Source organism: Rutidosis leptorrhynchoides, chromosome 2 (genome assembly GCF_046630445.1).
Source record: "Rutidosis leptorrhynchoides isolate AG116_Rl617_1_P2 chromosome 2, CSIRO_AGI_Rlap_v1, whole genome shotgun sequence".
Taxonomy (NCBI): Eukaryota; Viridiplantae; Streptophyta; class Magnoliopsida; order Asterales; family Asteraceae; genus Rutidosis; species Rutidosis leptorrhynchoides.
Genome location: NC_092334.1, coordinates 621,479,157 through 621,500,535, shown reverse-complemented (window position 1 = coordinate 621,500,535; position 21,379 = coordinate 621,479,157). Strand labels below are relative to the sequence as shown.

Below are 21,379 nucleotides of genomic sequence, written 5' to 3'. Positions count from 1 at the left end.
AACTCAATGACTCGAATGCAACGTCTTTCAAAGTATGTCATGAATGACTCCAGGTAATATCCTTAAAATGAGCTAATGCACAGCGGAAGATTTCTTTAATACCTGAGAATAAACATGCTTTAAAGTGTCAACCAAAAGGTTGGTGAGTTCATTAGTTTATCATAATCCATCATTTCCGTAATAGTAATAGACCACAAGATTTCAGTTTCTATAAATATCCGTACACTCGCAAGTGTATAAAAGTATTCTATAAGTTGTAGGCACCCGGTAACAAGCCTTAACGTTCATGTTTTACCCTCTGAAGTACACCAGATCTGGTGTGTTTAAAATAACCTCGAAGTACTAAAGCATCCCATAGTCAGGATGGGGTTTGTCAGACCCAATAGATCTATCTTTAGGATTCGCGCCTACCATACATAGACAAGTAGTTTAATGTTACCAAGCTAAGGGTATATTTCTGGTTTAAACCCACATAGAATTAGTTTTAGTACTTGTACCTATTTCGTAAAATATTTATAAATCAGCGCATGTATTCTTAGCCCAAAAATATATATAAAAAGGGAGCAAATGAAACTCACAATACTGTATTTCGTAGCAATTATGTATATGACGGCACTGAACAAGTGCAGGGTTTGTCTCGGATTCACGAACCTATATTAAGTATATATATTTATATGTTGGTCAATATCTGTCTAACAATTTAGGTCAAGTCGTAGTGTATCACAATCCTAATGCTCGAGACCGACATGCAAAAGTCAACAAAAGTCAACTTGACCCAAAATGACTTCCAAAATCTATACATGTTTATTATATAACTTATATATAGTCGTTTTATATATTTAAATATATTTATCAGATCTTATTATACTAAATAATACAAGTCATTTATTAATAAATAAAAATTTATATTTAAATTCATATATGATAAAAATATACTATTATATATCTCAAGTAATAAAATTTATAAAATTCACTTAATATCATAAAAATATAGTGGTATGTATTATTAATGTAATTATATTACGTGTGGTAAAAATATCTTTGTACGCATATTTATTTGATTAAATAATATTGATAATAATAATAATGATAAAAATAATAAAATGATAGTTTCAATAAAAATATTAATTTTTAGTAATAAAAATAATTTTAGTAATAACATCAACTGATAACAATTATAATAATCGTTTTAATAATAATATTAAAATTAATAATAATTCAGTTGACCATATCTTTTAATTCGTTCATCGAACCCACACGATTTCTAAATGAAAAGTTATTAATTTTTCTTTAGCTTTTCAACGACATGCATATCATATACCTTATCTCAGTAGCATATGTATCAAATTCGTGATTTATCATAAACTATTTAACGACGAAACTAAGCATACAAACATGCATAATCATATATACTCGAGCACTAGTCAGGGATACACTATTAATATATAAAAGATAAGATATGAATGCTCACGTATCAATATTGTGATTCAATATTGCAGGAAAGTACGTAGACGCAACGAAAATGATAAAAGTTAGGTTGACCTCACGAGCAATACCCTCGAACAATATCCATAACCTCCGTAGCTATAACCCATAATTTCCTTAGCTCTATCCCGTTTGAAAACTTATTTTAAAATCGTCTGAATATAACTCCGTCGTAGTATTTTATGTATACTAATAATATCTTGAAATAATACTAAGTAAATATATTTATGTAATTCAATTGAGAGAGTTTAGAGAAATATATTTTCAAGTTCCTATGAAATAATAAAACCTATTGAATTCTATTTATAATAGATTTTTAAATTATTAAAGTGAATTATTAAAGTATGATTATTAAAGTGAATTATTAAAGTATGAATTATTAAAGTATGAATTATTAAAGTATGAATTATTAAAGTGAATTATTAAAGTTAAAGTAAAGTAAAGTAAAAGTAAAGTAAAGGTAAAGTTAAAGTATAGTAAAAGTATAAAACTATGTACGTATAATACGCGTATAAATATATTTAATATTAATTTAAATCGTTATATCATAAAACATTTTAGAAAAGTAGAATTATATATATTCATAATAGGTTTCAAGTTTTTAAATTACAGTCTGTTGGTGAAGCATGGGATAAAATCCAAAGGTTTAATAAACGTATGAAATCATCTTAATGAAAAATGTCGAGTTACTTAACTTGTCGATATCCAACATCTAAGTTATTTACACTCCACGTTCTTACTTATAGATCACTTTACCATTTTCCGAATATTGTCAAAAAGAATAGATTTCTTAAATCACAGTGGACCTCATAACATTGGCCCGTAATCATATCATAATGTATCTGATAATTCAATCATTTGATATTATCTCTTAATTCTGTCGATAAATATATGAAACAAATACGTTCATGTAAAGTATCATATATATCAAATACTTTGTTAATGTTTTCAGTTATTATATATTATATATACATATCTATATACACATAATTGTTCGTGAATCGTCAAACACGGTCAAAGGGTAATTGATTACATGAATGTAGTTCCAAACTTTTTGAGATTCAACATTACAAATTCTGCTTATCGTGTCGGAAATATATAAAGGTTAGGTTTAAATTTGGTCGGAAATTTCCGGGTCGTCACAGTACCTACCCGTTAAAGAAATTTCGTCCCGAAATTTGATCGAGGTCGTCATGGCTAACTTTAAAAATGTTTTCATGATGAATATGAGTTGATAAATAGAGTTTTATCATCATTGAGTAATATAGATAAAACAATTTGATTACGCGAAGAGTATAAGTGAAGCTATCGCAAGAGAGTGAAATGAGTAAACGTATATTCGTTTTAACCGATGACGTAGTTATGATTGATTTCCGGAATTCATGGAATTTAAAGAAAATCTTTGCAATAAGATTTGGTTCTTTGGCGATTAAGGAAATCAGGATCTTATTTGATTAAATGCGATAATCTGTCTCGATTTCTCTGTCTGATATTTTACTATAAATCTGCCCCTTCGTTTCTTTATTTCCACAGCTCACACCTTCTAGTCTTTCTCCCCAATTCATACTTTAAAGCATTCGTTAATATGCTTCATCCACTATTGATTCTTGATATACTCTTAACTTTCATATCTGTCATTCTTCTTTTTCATCTACCACCGGAGGAAATTATTTTCTTCTACCATTACCTTGGGGTTATTGTGTTTTTCATCCTCCCGTGTCTTTATATTGCTATACGCATTGATATACAAGGTTTGTAATTTCGGGGTTGTTATCGGGCTTTATATTCTCCATTATATTTCGGAGCTTCATGCTTTCGTTTTCTCTTCCCGGCCTTAAGTCAAGCGGATAATGGTCCAGAATTTGTAGATATGAATTTTTGGATGAACATAGTTAATGTTCCAAGAAGAAAATCATAATGGCACGATCTTGATTTGGCAAATTACCAGAATATCCTAAAATATAGAGCTATCAAGATGATATGTTCTTAATATGTTTGGAAATTGGGTAGAATGTAAGAGTCGTGTAAATAGTACATGATGATGGTATGTTCTGTGAATCATCACGTTCCATTAGAAACTCAGTATGACTTACTGTAATATAATCACATTGATCAAGTGTCATTATATTATACTAACTCATGCTTCAGTTCCCCATACTACTTCAAAAACATTCCTATTTTAAATTCGAATTTTTTTTCCTTCAGAATTTAGAAACTAACACAGTTTCTTTTTATGTTGTAATGCAGATATTGCGAATAGATAGAAGATTTTGGATAAGAATAGTTGTGAAAATATCTTCAGGAATATCGAAGATATTTATAATAAAAGATACGATAATATCTTAGAATTCTTAACATAGATGGATGATGAAGAAGATTTGTCTGTGAAGGTTTAGAATAAGAAGTAAGGTGTTTGCTAACTATTTCAGTAGACTCTGAATCATTTGGATCCTTTGAAGGCAGGTTTAGTCTTTGTGATTTGTCCACAGCCTCCTTCATGGTCTGCTCAATCCGTTTTTCAGTTTCAAACCTTCTCTTTTTCTCAGCTTTACCACCATACTATTCTTTATCATCAAACTTTTGACTGTTAAAGTCGTTTACAGTTTTTGCTGCTTCATCAGCATTTTTCCAATTTCGGAGAACTAGTTCATAGTTTGGGATGTTTTTCAGAAAATTCACATTCGAAGTATGTAAGTCTAGGAGATAGACGTTATATGTATACATATAACTTTTGACGTAAAATTGTCGCGAAATTCAAAATACTGATTGCTAATTCCCAGTAGTTGATGTGATAATTATTGTTACAGGATGTAGGTGAGTACATGATGGGGTTTTAATGAATAAGTATAGTGGCTTTTCGGAGAGGCTTAAGTCGAAGGTTAATGAAGTTTTTGATAAGTTTACTGCTAATGTGGCGAGATATGAAAGGTTCCTCGGTAACAATGATGAAGGGGTAATTGTTATAATAAGGTTTATTCGTATAAACAAATGAAGGTGATTTGTTGAAGCTATGACAAAACTGTCTATTTTGGAAAGAGATTGAAAAATTATATTTGGTAATAAATATCAAAGGATCTGACACGGATACGTGCTAAACAATAACTTTGGTTTCGAGAGCTTTTCAGGTGCATGGCAGTGGGTAATGTGTGGTTGGATCATCATCTCGCATGTCTTTAATAATTTCGAAGTGTTTGAACACATATTGTAATTGTTAATATACATATGATGTTCTAAGATTTTGAATGATACAAATATTTTTGTGAGTTCCATGAATAGAAATGAGGTTCTAGGACAGTTTTGAAGTCAAAGTATAGTTTTGAAAGATGTAGAAATATAAGAGTGATGATTTCGGTTATATCTTGAATCGAATTCTGAGATTTCAAAATCAGAATATGTAATTAGATTTTGAATGAGTATGGTTGTTTTGATTTCTATAAAAGAATGTATATTGTTGTGAAAGTAGGGAGTATAATGGATGATTTGCTGAATCAGATTCGAAGAATGTAACATATTAATTGTGAATTTATATATCTCTCGGGTATTACCTACCCGTTAAAAAAAATTTCACAATTAATATTTTGTACAAAAGAATTTTATTACAGTCTTTATGGAAATATATATGTGTATATTTCTTCAGATATAATATAGATTTAATGAGTTAATATTAAATTAAACTCATTTGATTTATGGTTAAGGCTAGCATAGATAATTTCTAAACTTTAGAAATTACATAATCGTCGTAGAATGTTTTCCCAATGAAGTTATGAATCAGTACTTCATCGTTGTGGTATTCCTTGGTATCTACATGGCGTATGACGTCGATGCTCGTGGGACAGATTGTGAAGTTGAGGTTTGCGATGCGGTTGTTGTTGGTGGTGGTAATGGTACTGTTGATGTTGTTGATGGTGGTACTGGTTATGCTGCTGGTGCTGCTAACCTTTGCACCATATTCTCCAAAGCCACTACCCGAGCGCGAAGCTCGTTGACTTCTTCTATTACACCGGGGTGATTGTCGGTTCGGACGAGCGGATAAATAAGATCTAGAATTTGGTGTAGTATATAATCATGACGAGATACTCTGGAAATGAGAGAGAAAATGGTGTTTCGGACAGGTTCGCCGGTAAGTGCTTCAGGTTCATTACCAAGAGGGCAATGTGGTGGATGGAAAGGATCGCCTTCTTCTTGTCTCCAATGATTAAGGAGGCTACGAACCCATCCCCAATTCATCCAGAATAGATGATGGCTGATTGGTTGATCCATTCCAGTCACACTGCTTTTGGAGCTTGAGTGGGATTCCATTTCGGAATCCGAGGAACTTGAACTGATGACGAATTCCATTTCGTACGATTTGATAAAGGATTTTTTTGATACGAAATGATTTTCCGGCTATCGGGTGGTATTCTAACTACATAGAATATCTATATATATATAGATCAAAAGATTTCATAGATTACGGAGGAATTTACGGAATATGTCAGGCAAAGTTTACGGTAATAGATACGATAAGATATGATTTAGCAGATACGCTAAGATATGAATTTTGTCTATACACTATTCATGCAATCAATGCAGCAAGACGTGTCTAGACTAAGAATGATAAGCAGGTAATTTCCTAAGGATGGTAAGTAGATGATTTCTGACTAAAAATGATAAACAAAACTTTTGACATGCAGACACGGTCGAAGTCCAGACTCACTAATGCATCTTAACAACTATCAGTTAGACACACTAATGCAAGACCTGGTTCGCTAAGACCACCGCTCTGATACCAACTGAAAGTTGGGGATGCATCCCACCCAGTGCCTTCCCAGCTAACCGCCTGTGACCACTGAGCGTACCTCAGACACTGATTTTACGGCCCGCCTCTCGGCAGTACAGCCAACCCTAATAGGGACCGCGAGGAGTAAGAGCCAATGCTTCGTCACAGGTAACACTGTGAGAACCCCCTCTACGATTAACCCGCTAATAAACGGCATTAAACCAGCTCTGATACCAACTGAAAGGACCCGTTCATATACATTATAAACGATTCACAATAGTTGATTACATCGCGAGGTATTTGACCTCTATATGATACGTTTTACAAACATTGCATTCGTTTTTAAAAGTTACATCAAAAATTGACGGCATGCATACCATTTCATATTAGATCCAACTATAATTGACTTAATATTAATCTTGATGAACTCAACGACTCGAATGCAACGTCTTTCAAAGTATGTCATGAATGACTCCAGGTAATATCCTTAAAATGAGCTAATGCACAGCGGAAGATTTCTTTAATACCTGAGAATAAACATGCTTTAAAGTGTCAACCAAAAGGTTGGTGAGTTCATTAGTTTATCATAATCCATCATTTCCGTAATAGTAATAGACCACAAGATTTCAGTTTCTATAAATATCCGTACACTCGCAAGTGTATAAAAGTATTCTATAAGTTGTAGGCACCCGGTAACAAGCCTTAACGTTCATGTTTTACCCTCTGAAGTACACCAGATCAGGTGTGTTTAAAATAACCTCGAAGTACTAAAGCATCCCATAGTCAGGATGGGGTTTGTCAGACCCAATAGATCTATCTTTAGGATTCGCGCCTGCCATACATAGACAAGTAGTTTAATGTTACCAAGCTAAGGGTATATTTCTGGTTTAAACCCACATAGAATTAGTTTTAGTACTTGTGCCTATTTCGTAAAACATTTATAAATCAGCGCATGTATTCTCAGCCCAAAAATATATATAAAAAGGGAGCAAATGAAACTCACAATACTGTATTTCGTAGCAATTATGTATATGACGGCACTGAACAAGTGCAGGGTTTGTCTCGGATTCACGAACCTATATTAAGTATATATATTTATATGTTGGTCAATATCTGTCTAACAATTTAGGTCAAGTCGTAGTGTATCACAATCCTAATGCTCGAGACCGACATGCAAAAGTCAACAAAAGTCAACTTGACCCAAAATGACTTCCAAAATCTATACATGTTTATTATATAACTTATATATAGTCGTTTTATATATTTAAATATATTTATCAGATCTTATTATACTAAATAATACAAGTCATTTATTAATAAATAAAAATTTATATTTAAATTCATATATGATAAAAATATACTATTATATATCTCAAGTAATAAAATTTATAAAATTCACTTAATATCATAAAAATATAGTGGTATGTATTATTAATGTAATTATATTACGTGTGGTAAAAATATCTTTGTACGCATATTTATTTGATTAAATAATATTGATAATAATAATAATGATAAAAATAATAAAATGATAGTTTCAATAAAAATATTAATTTTTAGTAATAAAAATAATTTTAGTAATAACATCAACTGATAACAATTATAATAATCGTTTTAATAATAATATTAAAATTAATAATAATTCAGTTGACCATATCTTTTAATCCGTTCATCGAACCCACACGATTTCTAAATGAAAAGTTATTAATTTTTCTTTAGCTTTTCAACGACATGCATATCATATACCTTATCTCAGTAGCATATGTATCAAATTCGTGATTTATCATAAACTATTTAACGACGAAACTAAGCATACAAACATGCATAATCATATATACTCGAACACTAGTCAGGGATACACTATTAATATATAAAAGATAAGATATGAATGCTCACGTATCAATATTGTGATTCAATATTGCAGGAAAGTACGTAGACGCAACGAAAATGATAAAAGTTAGGTTGACCTCACGAGCAATACCCTCGAACAATATCCATAACCTCCGTAGCTATAACCCATAATTTCCTTAGCTCTATCCCGTTTGAAAACTTATTTTGAAATCGTCTGAATATAACTCCGTCGTAGTATTTTATGTATACTAATAATATCTTGAAATAATACTAAGTAAATATATTTATGTAATTCAATTGAGAGAGTTTAGAGAAATATATTTTCAAGTTCCTATGAAATAATAAAACCTATTGAATTCTATTTATAATAGATTTTTAAATTATTAAAGTGAATTATTAAAGTATGAATTATTAAAGTGAATTATTAAAGTATGAATTATTAAAGTGAATTATTAAAGTGAATTATTAAAGTGAATTATTAAAGTTAAAGTAAAGTAAAGTAAAAGTAAAGTAAAGGTAAAGTTAAAGTATAGTAAAAGTATAAAACTATGTACGTATAATACGCGTATAAATATATTTAATATTAATTTAAATCGTTATATCATAAAATATTTTAGAAAAGTAGAATTATATATATTCATAATAGATTTCAAGTTTTTAAATTACAGTCTGTTGGTGAAGCATGAGATAAAATCCAAAGGTTTAATAAACGTATGAAATCATCTTAATGAAAAATGTCGAGTTACTTAACTTGTCGATATCCAACATCTAAGTTATTTACACTCCACGTTCTTACTTATAGATCACTTTACCATTTTCCGAATATTGTCAAAAAGAATAGATTTCTTAAATCACAGTGGACCTCATAACATTGGCCCGTAATCATATCATAATGTATCTGATAATTCAATCATTTGATATTATCTCTTAATTCTGTCGATAAATATATGAAACAAATACGTTCATGTAAAGTATCATATATATCAAATACTTTGTTAATGTTTTCAGTTATTATATATTATATATACATATCTATATACACATAATTGTTCGTGAATCGTCAAACACGGTCAAAGGGTAATTGATTACATGAATGTAGTTCCAAACTTTTTGAGATTCAACATTACAAATTCTGCTTATCGTGTCGGAAACATATAAAGGTTAGGTTTAAATTTGGTCGGAAATTTCCGGGTCGTCACAATACTAGTCCAAAGTTTGAACACAATTAGCTCTTAAGTGAACAATAGAACAATCTGAATGCTTCAAGTGGATCAAGCAAGTGTACATTCTTTTAATATTGATAATTACTTAATCATTTCTAGTTCTCAGTTTAATTTGAAATAGTTTTCTTAATATCTCAAATTCAAACCCCCCCCCCCCCCAATCAAACACAACTTAGGATGATTATGAGTTTTCATCGATTCAACTAGCAACTACCGCTCTCTTGAGACGAATCTTAAACATAACACTTACTAATTGCAACTACTGAGTCATTGTTTCTCGTGAGTTTGTTTCATAGTCGAATCAAAGTTTAATTCAATTACAAATTTTAAAGAGAGCAAGTAAACATGTTTGCAACGAACTCATCAAACTTTATGGCGCCGCTCCCGGGGAACGGTTAGCTAGTTGTATCTTTAAGGTTTAGCTTTTAATTGTTCGATCCTTTTGTAAGGATTTATCCTTGCAAAAGTTACTTTTCTTATTTTTATATATTATTTGTGTTTGGAAAACCTTTTGTGTTTGTGTTGTGATAGAAGGTTAGGTACTTTGGTGTATGAAAAGGAGATCCTAAAAGGATAAAGAGTTCAAACATCCATTTTTCGATCCGGAGAGACACGTTCACGGGGTTTACAAGTGTAGAGAAGAAAGGGTATTAAGAAAAAATCTTGAGGTTTTACCATTTTGTTTTGAAGATATGGAAGGAGGTGAAGAGGGTAATCCATTTGATCATGGTCTACCTAATAACACACCACTTGTTAATCAAGAGCAAGTTGATCCAAATGACAGCCAATGTGGAATATTTTACAATATTTAAAATAAATTGTACAATATTTTACTAAACACCTCATGAATACATATACAAACTTTGAAACATATTGTAAAACCTTCATATAATAATTGTATTTTAAATTTTAAAAGAAATTATTATAGTCATTTATTAATACTAATAATTATTATTAAAAAAAAATATTCAATACTTAAACAAACTTTATTATTATTATTATAATTATTTATTATAATTATAATTATAATTATAATTATAATTTTATTATTATTCAAATATAAGTTCTCTCTTTACATGATTAAATACGTTGCATATGTATGCGAAATACATGTTACAATAAAAAATTGTAATGTAGGCTTTTATGACAAGGAAAATAGTAATTGTGATAAAAATTATAAGAGGGTGGTGGGAGAATGAACATTTATTATGTTAAATATGTTTGTAGTTTATCTTTAATTATTTCGGATACATATCTTACGGGCAAAATATTTGTTGTACGCTTTCGTTGTAATTATTTGCTATATGCATTTTATAAGCTTCAATAATTTGGTTATGTTTTCAATGGTTTAGTAAGTATTCTCGATAATAGTATGTTCAAACTTGAATTATTTAATAAACCCGTAATTTCACGGGTCGTCTTACTAGTTTTTTTTTTTTTTTTTTTAACGGCGAATTTTGCATCAGCGGATCATTTATTTCAACGACCCTCATCATTTGCACGTAACACACACGTTCATGCGGAAACCCGAACCCGAACGGCAGTGTCCGGGTAGAGGTCCGTGAACGGATCTGGTAAAACCTCCAAGCCAGGCTTATTTTAACGAGACACCTTCTCTCACGAAGAGATTTAAATTGGTGACCTCAATCCAAGTATCCCACGTGATTGTGGTGGGGGGGGGAGCGAGCTTGAGAATTAATTGTGTCTTCAAAAATTCGAACTCGCATCTCCACTGTGAGAAGAATGCATCAATCCACTACACCAAGCCACAAGTTAGGTACTCTTTGACTTTAGAGGTCAAATAGACTTAATATCTATCTATCTGAAATAAAATGAACGATAATAATATTACAGGTTCTTATAGAAAGAAAAATAGAAAAGAACCAAATGAAATTCCCTCTAAAGTTGCATATGATGATATTTCAAATAAAATACTATTTTAATGTTATGATAATGGATCAACTGAATTGTACCACCAGGATTTGAGTTTGCTGATATTGGCCGCATCTCACATTCTGCAACTCGTCTATTTTTTGTCTCTAACTTTAAACTATTGAAATTAATAGATAAAAAACAATACATTAATAAAGTTAAAGATATTACATTAATTTAAATAAACATTACATTAATACGATTACAGTTTTAAATAATACGTAGTAATAATCTGAAAAAAAACAAGTAAATTTCCAAAGCCATTATTATTAAGTTATTCATATTAATGGACCATTAAGCGAAGCTGTGCTTTCGAGGAAGCTCGTGGGAAGCGCATAACATCCTGAAGGAATTTGTCGTTTTCATCATCATCAGCAGTCACACGGGGTTCGATTGATATCATTTCAAGATTGGGGGAATGATCGAGTAAAAGCTTTATCAAGAGCAATACCGGTCTTGATCCTGCTACACGTCTGATTCTTATTGTTTTTAATCGATTCAATGTCTCATCAAAACAGTCAGAAGAAGACGCTGCTTCCAAATAAGCTAGTGCTGGTTTCATATCCAAATCCAAATGCAAGTGCAGCTGAAGATTTTATATATGTATACGAAAAAACAAACACCATTCATTCAAAGGACGACCACATGCATTAGAAATACGTAGAGTACTATATAAAGATAAAAAAACGTGCGAGAAATACACAGAAAGAAAAAAGTGGTTGAATTATTTACCGGGAGGCCAACATTCGTCACAGAGAGTTTTTCTAAGTTTGGTGAATTCCGAAGTAAAAAAAAGCAGCTTGTAGTTGATCCAACTGACCAAAATTACAGTTAATAAAGTAGAGTCTGTGTAATAATCTATTAGCTGCTGCTGCACATGGAAGCCACTTGGGATTCTTTTCCCCAACAGAATACTGTAAATTAAATTGCAGTCAATAATAATATACCTAAGTAGTTAAATAGTTAATAGTTTAAGGTCCATAAGCCATTACATATATACTGCAATGCGCAACCCGCTTGACCCAATTAAAAGCTGACCGGTTTCGACCCATGACCCGTTTCAACCCAAACCCGTTTGATCTTTGACCAAATTCAACCCAACCCAAATAAAGATTAATAACAATCATCATTAATTTCGAGTAATTCTAATATATATATATATATATATATATATATATATATATATATATATATATATATATATACCTTGAGAAAACACCCATCCGCAGATAAAGCCACGAGATAGGGCAAGTTACTTAACATTGTTGCCAGATTTACTCTTTCTTCAAATCGTGGAATGGGTATGGGTTTATTGACAATTATATCAATGTCAGTAAGCCGTTGACTGTCCAATAACCGGATAAACTTCGCATCATGGCAACCTACCACCCTTAGACTTTTCAGCTTTGTAGCTGTGATGTTGAAATTGTAAACATTGGTGCATAAAAACAGCTTTAACTTCTCGAGTTGTGGTAACTTGATGACAGTTTCACCTAAGTTAGCCTCAAATGCAATATAGGCTAGCGACAGATCATTGAGATAGGGAAATCCATTATTTAAATCCTCGAATGGAGGAGGAGGAGGAGGAGGCTTAAAGATGCAGTTGTTTTTAAGATGCAACTTTCTCAATTCTGAACAATGAAACAAATAAGACGGAAGTTGGTACGGGAGTTTATTTGAATTAGTTAGGACGAGTTCCCGCAAACCGTTGTGTTTTCTTGACAAGGAGAAAATCCATTGGTTGACATCTTGAAAGTTATTTAGAACCACGTTTTTTGGTATGTGGAGATGCAGATTCAAGATTGGACCCTCAAGAAAGTTAAAACAGTTGGTTTGTAATCCTTATAAAACCTTTATAACCAAAAGCACCTCCATTTTGAGCCAACTTTTCAGAGAAATGCTCATCAAGAATCAGCGACCTCATTCTCGTCCACCTGTACCTCCATTTACTTGATAAACCGCTCGTCCTCAAAGCATCTTCAACAGGGACCCGCTCTAAAATTGAGTCTATCAAGTACTCCGGCAATTTACTCAATCTGTCCTTTTCGGCACGCATCTTCCTCTTAGGTTTACCTATCATTGTATCATTGGACTGGACTGGATTGGATTCAAAAAACAAACCAACAGTGAATATGTTTAATTATATGTTGACAGACATATAGACTAATAGACCAAGAGAGTTAAAACTAGTGTTGACAAAGTTAGTTAATTTATCAACAATAATCATCAAAGTTAGCTAATTTATCAACAATAATCATCAAAGTTAGTTAATTTATCATCAACAATAATCATCACAGTTAGTTAATTTATCATTATACTTACTTTATCAACCATATTAAACAAAAGAATCAAAGTGTAAAAATCTCTATTAAGAGTTATGGGTTTAAAGCTTTCCAAGCTCAATGTTGACTAGAATACAGAAATACTAAAGCTTAACCAAACGATCTTCAAATTACACTTTGACACCCGCTTATATCAGTCTCTAGTACATAGCCAGGTTAACTAAATTAAACGATTACTATTACTATTAGACATTAAAAAAATAAAAAATAAAAATTGTAAATTAGGCTTGTGTAAATAATCAATCGACACCTAAACTAATTCGATTATACTTCCTTTGTTTAATTTTAAGAGCTTGTAATCTCAATCCAAATCCAAATAGAGTACTAACGATCTTTCCTATGGAATGGAATAAAGAAGATATGACACAATTAAATTAAATACATATACATATTTGAATTAAAGAAGATAATTAAATCTTCTGATATCAAAGAATAATACAAGTAAGAACAAACGTACCAAGCTTCAGAATTAAGGAAGAATCCATCTCAAAGACCAAATCTCGAGTCTCTTTTCAGCTCAGCACGATTCTTCAGTTGTTAATGTCTACAACCTAATAACGTAACGAGTACTGTATCAAGAATATATAATACATGGGCTGTGCTGGGCTGAATCCTGATACAGAAAGCCTCAAAAAAGATGGGTTTACTTTAAGACCTAGATGAGTCCATACAACTTTAAAAACTCTTTTAAAAAGATTAACGGGCCCTAGGCTTGACACAATTGGATCCCGATAAAATTAAGTCGTTTTTTGAGGCGCGTTTTTAATTTTTTTTTTTTTTTTTTTGAACGGCAAGCTTGCATCGGCGCGTTTTTAATTTTGTATTATATTTTAAAAGTAAGTCACAACAAGAGGCACTATGAGAAACTTTAGAACATGATAACTAATTAACTAACTATCCAATGATATTTCTAATAGTCATAAACAAGATACTTAGTACGAAATAAATTCAACAACTTAAACAAGGTAAGTTTCCTAATAAATTGAAACACAAATATTTAGAGATTAGCATAGAGAGAATTACTTAATTGTCAAGTCCATCTATTCATCAAAGATAGCGTCAGGAACCAAAGCCGATTTATGTTGCATTCGTATTGGTTCGCGTGAACCGAACTACCCATAACAATGATTCACGTGTACGCTCGTAACAGTGAGCGAACCAAGTGACCCATTCGCACATATAGGTGGGCGAACCCTTGAAATCGTTCGCATGATTAAATTTGGTAACAAAATAGTCAGATCCAAAATACATAAAGTTGGTATAGATGGACCGTTGAAACCGTATGCTAGTGGTATCCGTTTTAAGTACTCTGTAATTAATATCTCATCAATATGTAACTAAATAATAAGATATAAGTATTATTATTTTTATTTATTTTTGGCAAAAATAAGAATATATAAATAAAAGAGGGAAAATTCATCAAAAAGATGAAAAGCCCGACTCGACAATTAAAAAGAAAAATTGAAATACAACGTTAAACCAACAAGCTAGCTAGCAAAGCCTAACACAAATATATATATAGAACATTTATGCTTTTAGTCTTCTTAACATCACAACACTAAAAGCATAAATGCTCTATTTGGAACCGAAGCCTCGATTTGTAAGAATGTTTACCTACATCAAAAAATAGCAAGTTATGCTTTTAGTGTTGTTAAATGTTAAGCGTCTTATTAGCATCAGCTCAACGGAATGATCCAAAAGAAGCTTTATAAGAGCAGTAATGAACTTTAATCTTTGTTTATTTTATTTTATTTATTTTTCTTTTCTTTATCTTTGTTTATTTATGGTCGGAGGTCCTTATGGAAGCAATCTCTCTATCCTGGAATAGAGAGAAGGATGACTTTCTCTTCCGGTGGGTGAAGATTTTTCTCAACCCGTGGGTAGAGAGACGAATTCTCTTCTATTCTAGGGTAGAGGAATGATTGTTTACAGCTCACCTCCCCCATACCTCGCATTGTGCGGGATTGGGTATTGTTGTTGTTTAATCTTGTATACGTGTTTTTTTTTTTTTTTTAAAGCCCCTAGTTTAGAACCCCAGTTGATGGATAAGCAAATAAGGCCCTATGACCAAACATGCTTGCAACACATTCTTGATCCTTCTATAAGTACGTAAGTTTTTAGTTGGTTTGTTTGTCTACGTATTTGAGAGATCTTTATCGAATTGTACAGAGCAATGCATAGGCAAAACACTGTCTAAATATGTGATTGAGTATGTTTGACAAAACTAGCTGGAAGCTTTTAACTTGTAACTTGTAACTTTTAGCTAGTAACTGTTAGCTTCTTAGATATGCGTTGGTGTTTGGTAGAGTACCCGAATTTGTAAAATAAAGAGTAAAATAATAACAAACTACAGCTAAAAGAAAGCTAACATTCTTCTGTCTAAAAACTTTAACATTCTTAACCAAACGGAACTTTTAATATATAGAAACTTTTTAATAAAAATTAAAATCTAAAAGCCCCTAAAAGCTCCTCATCAAACATAGTCTATATGTATTTTTTTATCCAAGAAATCAATGTAAAATATGCATTTCCTATATGCTTATTTCTCGACCATCACTAAAGGACACCATATCATTTTACCAACTCTGTTTAACCTGTTTATTCAACATAAACTAGTTAAGTTAGGAGTTAAGTAGGAGACTCATGTTAATGAATCCGATTGAACCGGTCAAAAGCAAATAAAATAATAATTGAGAGACGATTGTGAAGGTGCAAGATTCATTCAATATATTTATTAATTTAATTAATGATTAGTGATGATTATTTGAAACCAAAAACTCACATGTCTTACCAATCATCATCATCATCATCATCATCATCATCATCATCATCATCATCATCATTATTATTATTATATAGAGACAACAAGAAGCCAGTAAAGTAAGTAAGCAGGAATTAAAAAAAAAGAAAAAGAAAAAAAAAAGATTGATGTCTCCTTTGTGCCAGTAAAGTAAAGTAACAAGAGAAGGGGTGGATTATGCCATTGTGGTTACATATACATGAAACAAATGTCTGCTTTGGAGGAAGCTCGTGGGAAGCGCATAACATCCCTATAGTAGCTGGACTTTTTACGAAAATCGGGAATTATATTTATGTGAGTATTATAGTTGATTGACATCAATTCAAGATTGGGAGAATGAGCAAGCAAAAGCTTTATCAAGAGCAAAAAGGGTCTTGATGGTGGTACCCATTCGATCTTTATAGTTTTTAATCGACTCATCGTCTGATCAAAACATTTAGAGGACGCTTCCAAGAAAGCTACTGCCGGTTTCGAATCGAAATGCAAGTGACGACGATCATACAAACACATTCATTCATTCATTCATTCATTCATTCATTCATTCGGACAGAGAAACCAAACTGTGTACGTGCATTAGAAATACCCCTACCACCTTGAATAAATTACTATTACTATTACTATATAGACCATATATATAAAAACGTAAAAAAGTAAAGTTGAAGAGCATTCTTTACCATGGACACATCCATCATATAGAGTGTTTCTAAGTTAGGTGAATTCCGAAGCATAAATAAAGCACCTTGAAGTTGAACCAAGTCACAATAATGGAAGTCAATAAAAAATAGAGTGTTCAATCTATTAGATGCTGCACGTGGAAGCCACTTTGGAACCATCTTTTCTGCAATACAAAACTGAAAAGCTAAAAGTGATGAGATGAGACACACACTTCAACAACAACAACAACTTACTACTTAACCATACGTTTTTGTTCGACTACTATTTACTAGATAGAAAGAAAGAAAGGTAAAGTTGTTTATTCAAATCAAATCAAATCAAATCAAATTTTATATATAACAATATAATAATAGAGATTAATTAAAAATATATATATTATTACGAGTAATTCCAAGAGTTGAAATTGTAATTATTAGCATACGTACCTTGACAAAAGACTGATCCACAGCTAAAGTCGAAAGATAGGGAAAGTTAGTTAAGATTGTGTCCAGATTTAGCGTTTCTTCTTCTTCTTCTTCTTCAACTCGTGGAATATTGGGTTCGAAAATATGTAGATTAACGACAGTAAGGCGTCGACTCATGTTCAATAACCGGATAAACATGGCATCATGGCAACCTACCACCCTTAGTCTTTTCAGCCTTGTAGCCGAGATGTTGAAATTGTAAACATTGGTGCAACGAATTAGCTCTAACTTGCTAAGTCGTGGTAACTCGATCACACGAGTTGCATGTCCAAATTCAATTCTGGCTAGCGATAGATTATTGAGATAGATTATTGAAACTTGAGCCATAGACACTAATTAACACTTTTATAAGTTACAAACATCAAGAACCAAGAATCTAGTGATTTTAGAAAGTTACCCAAAAATGATGAAGTTGGTATGGAATCGAAGAGGAAGTTGCAAGGATTCCAAATATGTAATTTGTTTTGTAAAATACTTGCTAGATCGGAAATAGATGATGAATCTTTGTATTGGGTGTTTGAGAGTAAAAGGTGAAAGTATTAGATTTGAGGAGGTGAATGAATGGATGAGGAAGAAGTTGACCACTTTGACCTAGTCAAAACTTTGGTCACTTAGAAAGTTTAGTCCCTCGACTTTAAAAGCGGGTGCGTGAATTACCTAAACCAGTTATTTTAAAACGCGTTTCAACGGAAGATGTTATAATCATATAACGGACTTTAAATAAATAAACAGAAAGTAAACGGAAAAAGGCGGGATGTTACAAATGGTGTTATGTCATTTGATGAATAACATTATTGTGTATGGTTAACCATATTTGTGTGTTTGTAGTGTAACATATTATATTGTGATTATATGCGTTTGTGATGATATCTTTTATGCGGATTTGTGTATGTATGTGCAAGTAAGTAGGTTATGTATGTATGCATATAATTATTGCACTCAGTAAGCATGTTGCTTACTCCCTCGTTGTTTACTCTTTTTAAGGCGTTGGAGTAGCTTTTGCATTTGGAATTGCTTATGGTAGTTTGCCTGGATGGTCATGCTCTCTTTTGGGTCAAGTGTTATGTTTTGGGTCGAAGTTAAACATTTATCATGTTATCGGTCAAGTGGTACCCGTCGTTAAAAACTCATGGTAATTGTTGTATGTTGTGTTAAACAGCATTTTGGAATATCAAGAATTGTTTTTCGTTGGAAATTGTAGTGTTTCACACTTAAATTAAACTACAGCTCTAATCCATTTGTTATGGCGTACCGCGCAAATGTTTACGCTCTGCACGGATGGCTTGAGGCTGGCAATCAGTATTGTTAAAACTATTGTCTTGAAAACAAGCGCCACACAAATTTTTTGCGCGCCGCGCCAACCCCTTGTAAAAAATATGGGTCGATTTTTTCGCAAGTGTGTTTAAGTCGTTTCAGAGGCGTAGCACCAAATTGATTAAGAGCATAGGTACCCAGTTGACCCCGACACAACGAGAACGATTCAAGCAGACTATTTTTGAGTCATGGTTAAAGGTGCTGTCTATAAAGAACGACCCGACCTACGTAATTCTTATGATTAAGAAGAAGAAGAAGAGACGGACATTTAGGGTCAAAATCCAAGACGAACGCGATGATCTTTGGTTTGGGTTGTCACATGCACTCACCTTGAGGTTTGGTCGATGAGAATTTTGTTTGATGACTGGTCTTAGATTATGTGTGCTTACATCCACGAATTATTGTGTTCCTGCCGAGGTGAGACAGACAACGCCTCTTATTAGGGAACAATGTTTCCTTAAAAATATTGGCGAACACACCTTGACTTACGGACATATGAAAGCCCGATTTGTGAACACACGCGGACTATAGACTGCTGATGACGATCACGTCCGACTAGCTATTATTATCATCGTAGAGATGGGAATGATGGGTAAGCAACCACATCATAAGATTGACAGCACGTTTGCTACAATTCATCGAGGATTTTAATGTTATAGCACAATATCCGTGGGGTTCTCGTGTCAGGGATTATATGTACCCAGGGTTAAAAGACCATTTTTTAAAGCATGATATGAAACCAATTGTTAAAGTTAAATGCATCATTCATGAATCCGTCTAGGCATTTCAGGTATTAATTAATCAGTTGTGTTTATATTAATATAGTCAATTATTTAATAAAAGTTAACATGTTATTTTAACTTAGTGACTTACTGATTATATACATGTAAAATTTTAGATTTGAATTTGGGAGATATTTTCGAGGCAAATTGGGAGTAAAGCCACGAAAGTCTTGGAGAATGGTATTATGAGGGCGGTTTACTGGGAGCGTCGGAAGAAGGCACTTTGGAAGGAGTGTTTGGCCGTGCTAGACTTGGTAATTTGTTTCTTATTTTCGTCCGTTAACATATTCATTTATCTTTTAACATATTGTTCGTGTTGATGAATCAAGATGATATTGCTACTGATGACAGACCTCCTAGGACGATGGAGCCTACGCCAGCGGAATAATAAAACCGGTAAAAATTGAATCCGAAAAAACCGAGGTCGAATCTAGAAAACAGCTGAACCATCAAACCCGGTTCAAAACTGATTCTGAAAAAAAGCCGATAAAAAGGAACCCTGAAAAAATGAAACAAGACCGAAACCATTATAGTAAAATTACGGTTTATATAGAATCATTTTTTATTAAACGAACCGGTTAAAAACCGGGTTATGTGCACCTCTAGCTCCGCCCCTGCATTCAATCTGATAATGAACTCATCTTCATTCCGTTTTTCTTTAATTAAATTATAATTCCTCACTATGAAGAGTAGATCAGCTAATTTGCTAATATCTTAAACATAATACGGAGTAAAAAATTAAACAGAACAATAATTATGAGACTAATGTAATACGGAGTACACATTACGACTACTTACGGAGTATATGTACGGAGTATATTATATTAAGTGTAAAGTTCTACGTAAATACTCCGTGACTCTAACCTCATATTCCATGTCAATCTACGCTTCCATCAAATATACTTGTGTCCATTGATTACAAGTCCATGGACGGCTCAGATCGTTTTAAACGACATCACACGGATCGTCAACATTTACCGTCCATTAAATTTTTCACATCCCGCTGTTTTGAAAACCCCTTGACCGTCTCAAAAATTCAAAATCCCCCAATTCCATCCCTTTATAAACCCTAATTCCTTCTGCTATCAAAAAGCATCACAATCATCACCTCTCTAAACTAAAACATAAACTAATTCAACAATGTCTGGACGTGGAAAGGGTGGGAAGGGGCTCGGAAAGGGCGGAGCTAAGCGTCATCGCAAAGTGCTCCGGGATAATATTCAGGGAATCACAAAACCGGCGATCAGGAGATTGGCTAGAAGAGGCGGTGTTAAGAGGATTAGCGGTTTGATATATGAAGAGACACGTGGCGTGTTGAAGATATTTTTGGAGAATGTGATTAGAGATGCTGTTACGTATACTGAGCATGCCAGAAGGAAGACTGTAACTGCAATGGATGTTGTTTATGCTTTGAAGAGACAAGGAAGGACTTTGTATGGATTTGGAGGTTAAATGTTACTCCGTATTTTGATCTATGCATGTTTATTTGATTGTATTGAATGATGTTTCAGTATCTGCAACTGATGAAATCAAATTGGAATGAATTGAATTGCTTAGTTTCTTTTTTCTTTGAAATGCAATTTCAATTGCTCAGTACCTTTTATATTTTATTTTATTTAACTTTACTTAGAAGGTGTTTAGCTTGAATTAAATTTGTTATGGGTTTTTCAAACCCAACACTATCATTTTCTTTGGCCTATCCCAAACTCATGGGTTTCATTTTCAGTTTTCAAAATCTAACACTTTTAATGA

General features: G+C 32.4%; 3 protein-coding genes across 3 annotated transcripts in view; 1 reads left to right on the top strand and 2 right to left on the bottom strand.

Annotated features, from left to right (window-relative positions):
• The window catches only part of LOC139893559 (F-box/FBD/LRR-repeat protein At1g13570-like), a 97,939-nt gene extending 83,859 nt beyond the window's left edge, over positions 1 to 14,080 (bottom strand). Inside the window, exon 1 of the mRNA XM_071876731.1 lies at positions 14,050 to 14,080. Coding sequence (XP_071732832.1) covers positions 14,050 to 14,077 — 28 coding nt within the window. The 5' untranslated portion in view covers positions 14,078 to 14,080. The remainder of the gene's footprint in view (positions 1 to 14,049) is intronic.
• LOC139894248 (F-box/FBD/LRR-repeat protein At1g13570-like) lies at positions 11,448 to 13,330 on the bottom strand. The gene is made up of 3 exons (XM_071877450.1): positions 13,201 to 13,330; positions 12,457 to 13,091; positions 11,448 to 11,836 (listed from the first exon to the last, which is right to left on the bottom strand). Exons 1-3 carry the CDS (start codon positions 13,328 to 13,330, stop codon positions 11,534 to 11,536), a joined length of 1,068 nt encoding a protein of 355 aa, XP_071733551.1. The 3' UTR covers positions 11,448 to 11,533.
• Positions 14,081 to 20,662: 6,582 nt separating the features above from the next.
• On the top strand, positions 20,663 to 21,152 carry LOC139893558 (histone H4). The gene has a single exon (XM_071876729.1). It carries the CDS (start codon positions 20,768 to 20,770, stop codon positions 21,077 to 21,079), a length of 312 nt encoding a protein of 103 aa, XP_071732830.1. The 5' UTR covers positions 20,663 to 20,767; the 3' UTR covers positions 21,080 to 21,152.
• The last annotated feature ends 227 nt before the right edge of the window (positions 21,153 to 21,379 follow it).

Coding starts and splice junctions, on each gene's coding strand:
- LOC139893558 (XM_071876729.1), top strand. CDS start 20,768: ATGTCTGGACGTGGAAAGGGTGGGAAGGGGCTCGGAAAGGGCGGAGCT.
- LOC139894248 (XM_071877450.1), bottom strand. CDS start 13,330: ATGATAGGTAAACCTAAGAGGAAGATGCGTGCCGAAAAGGACAGATTG. Junction 13,092..13,200: donor GAGGACGAGCGGTTTATCAA/GTAAATGGAGGT, acceptor AGGTTTTATAAG/GATTACAAACCAACTGTTTT. Junction 11,837..12,456: donor CGGATGGGTGTTTTCTCAAG/GTATATATATAT, acceptor TAAAATCTTCAG/CTGCACTTGCATTTGGATTT.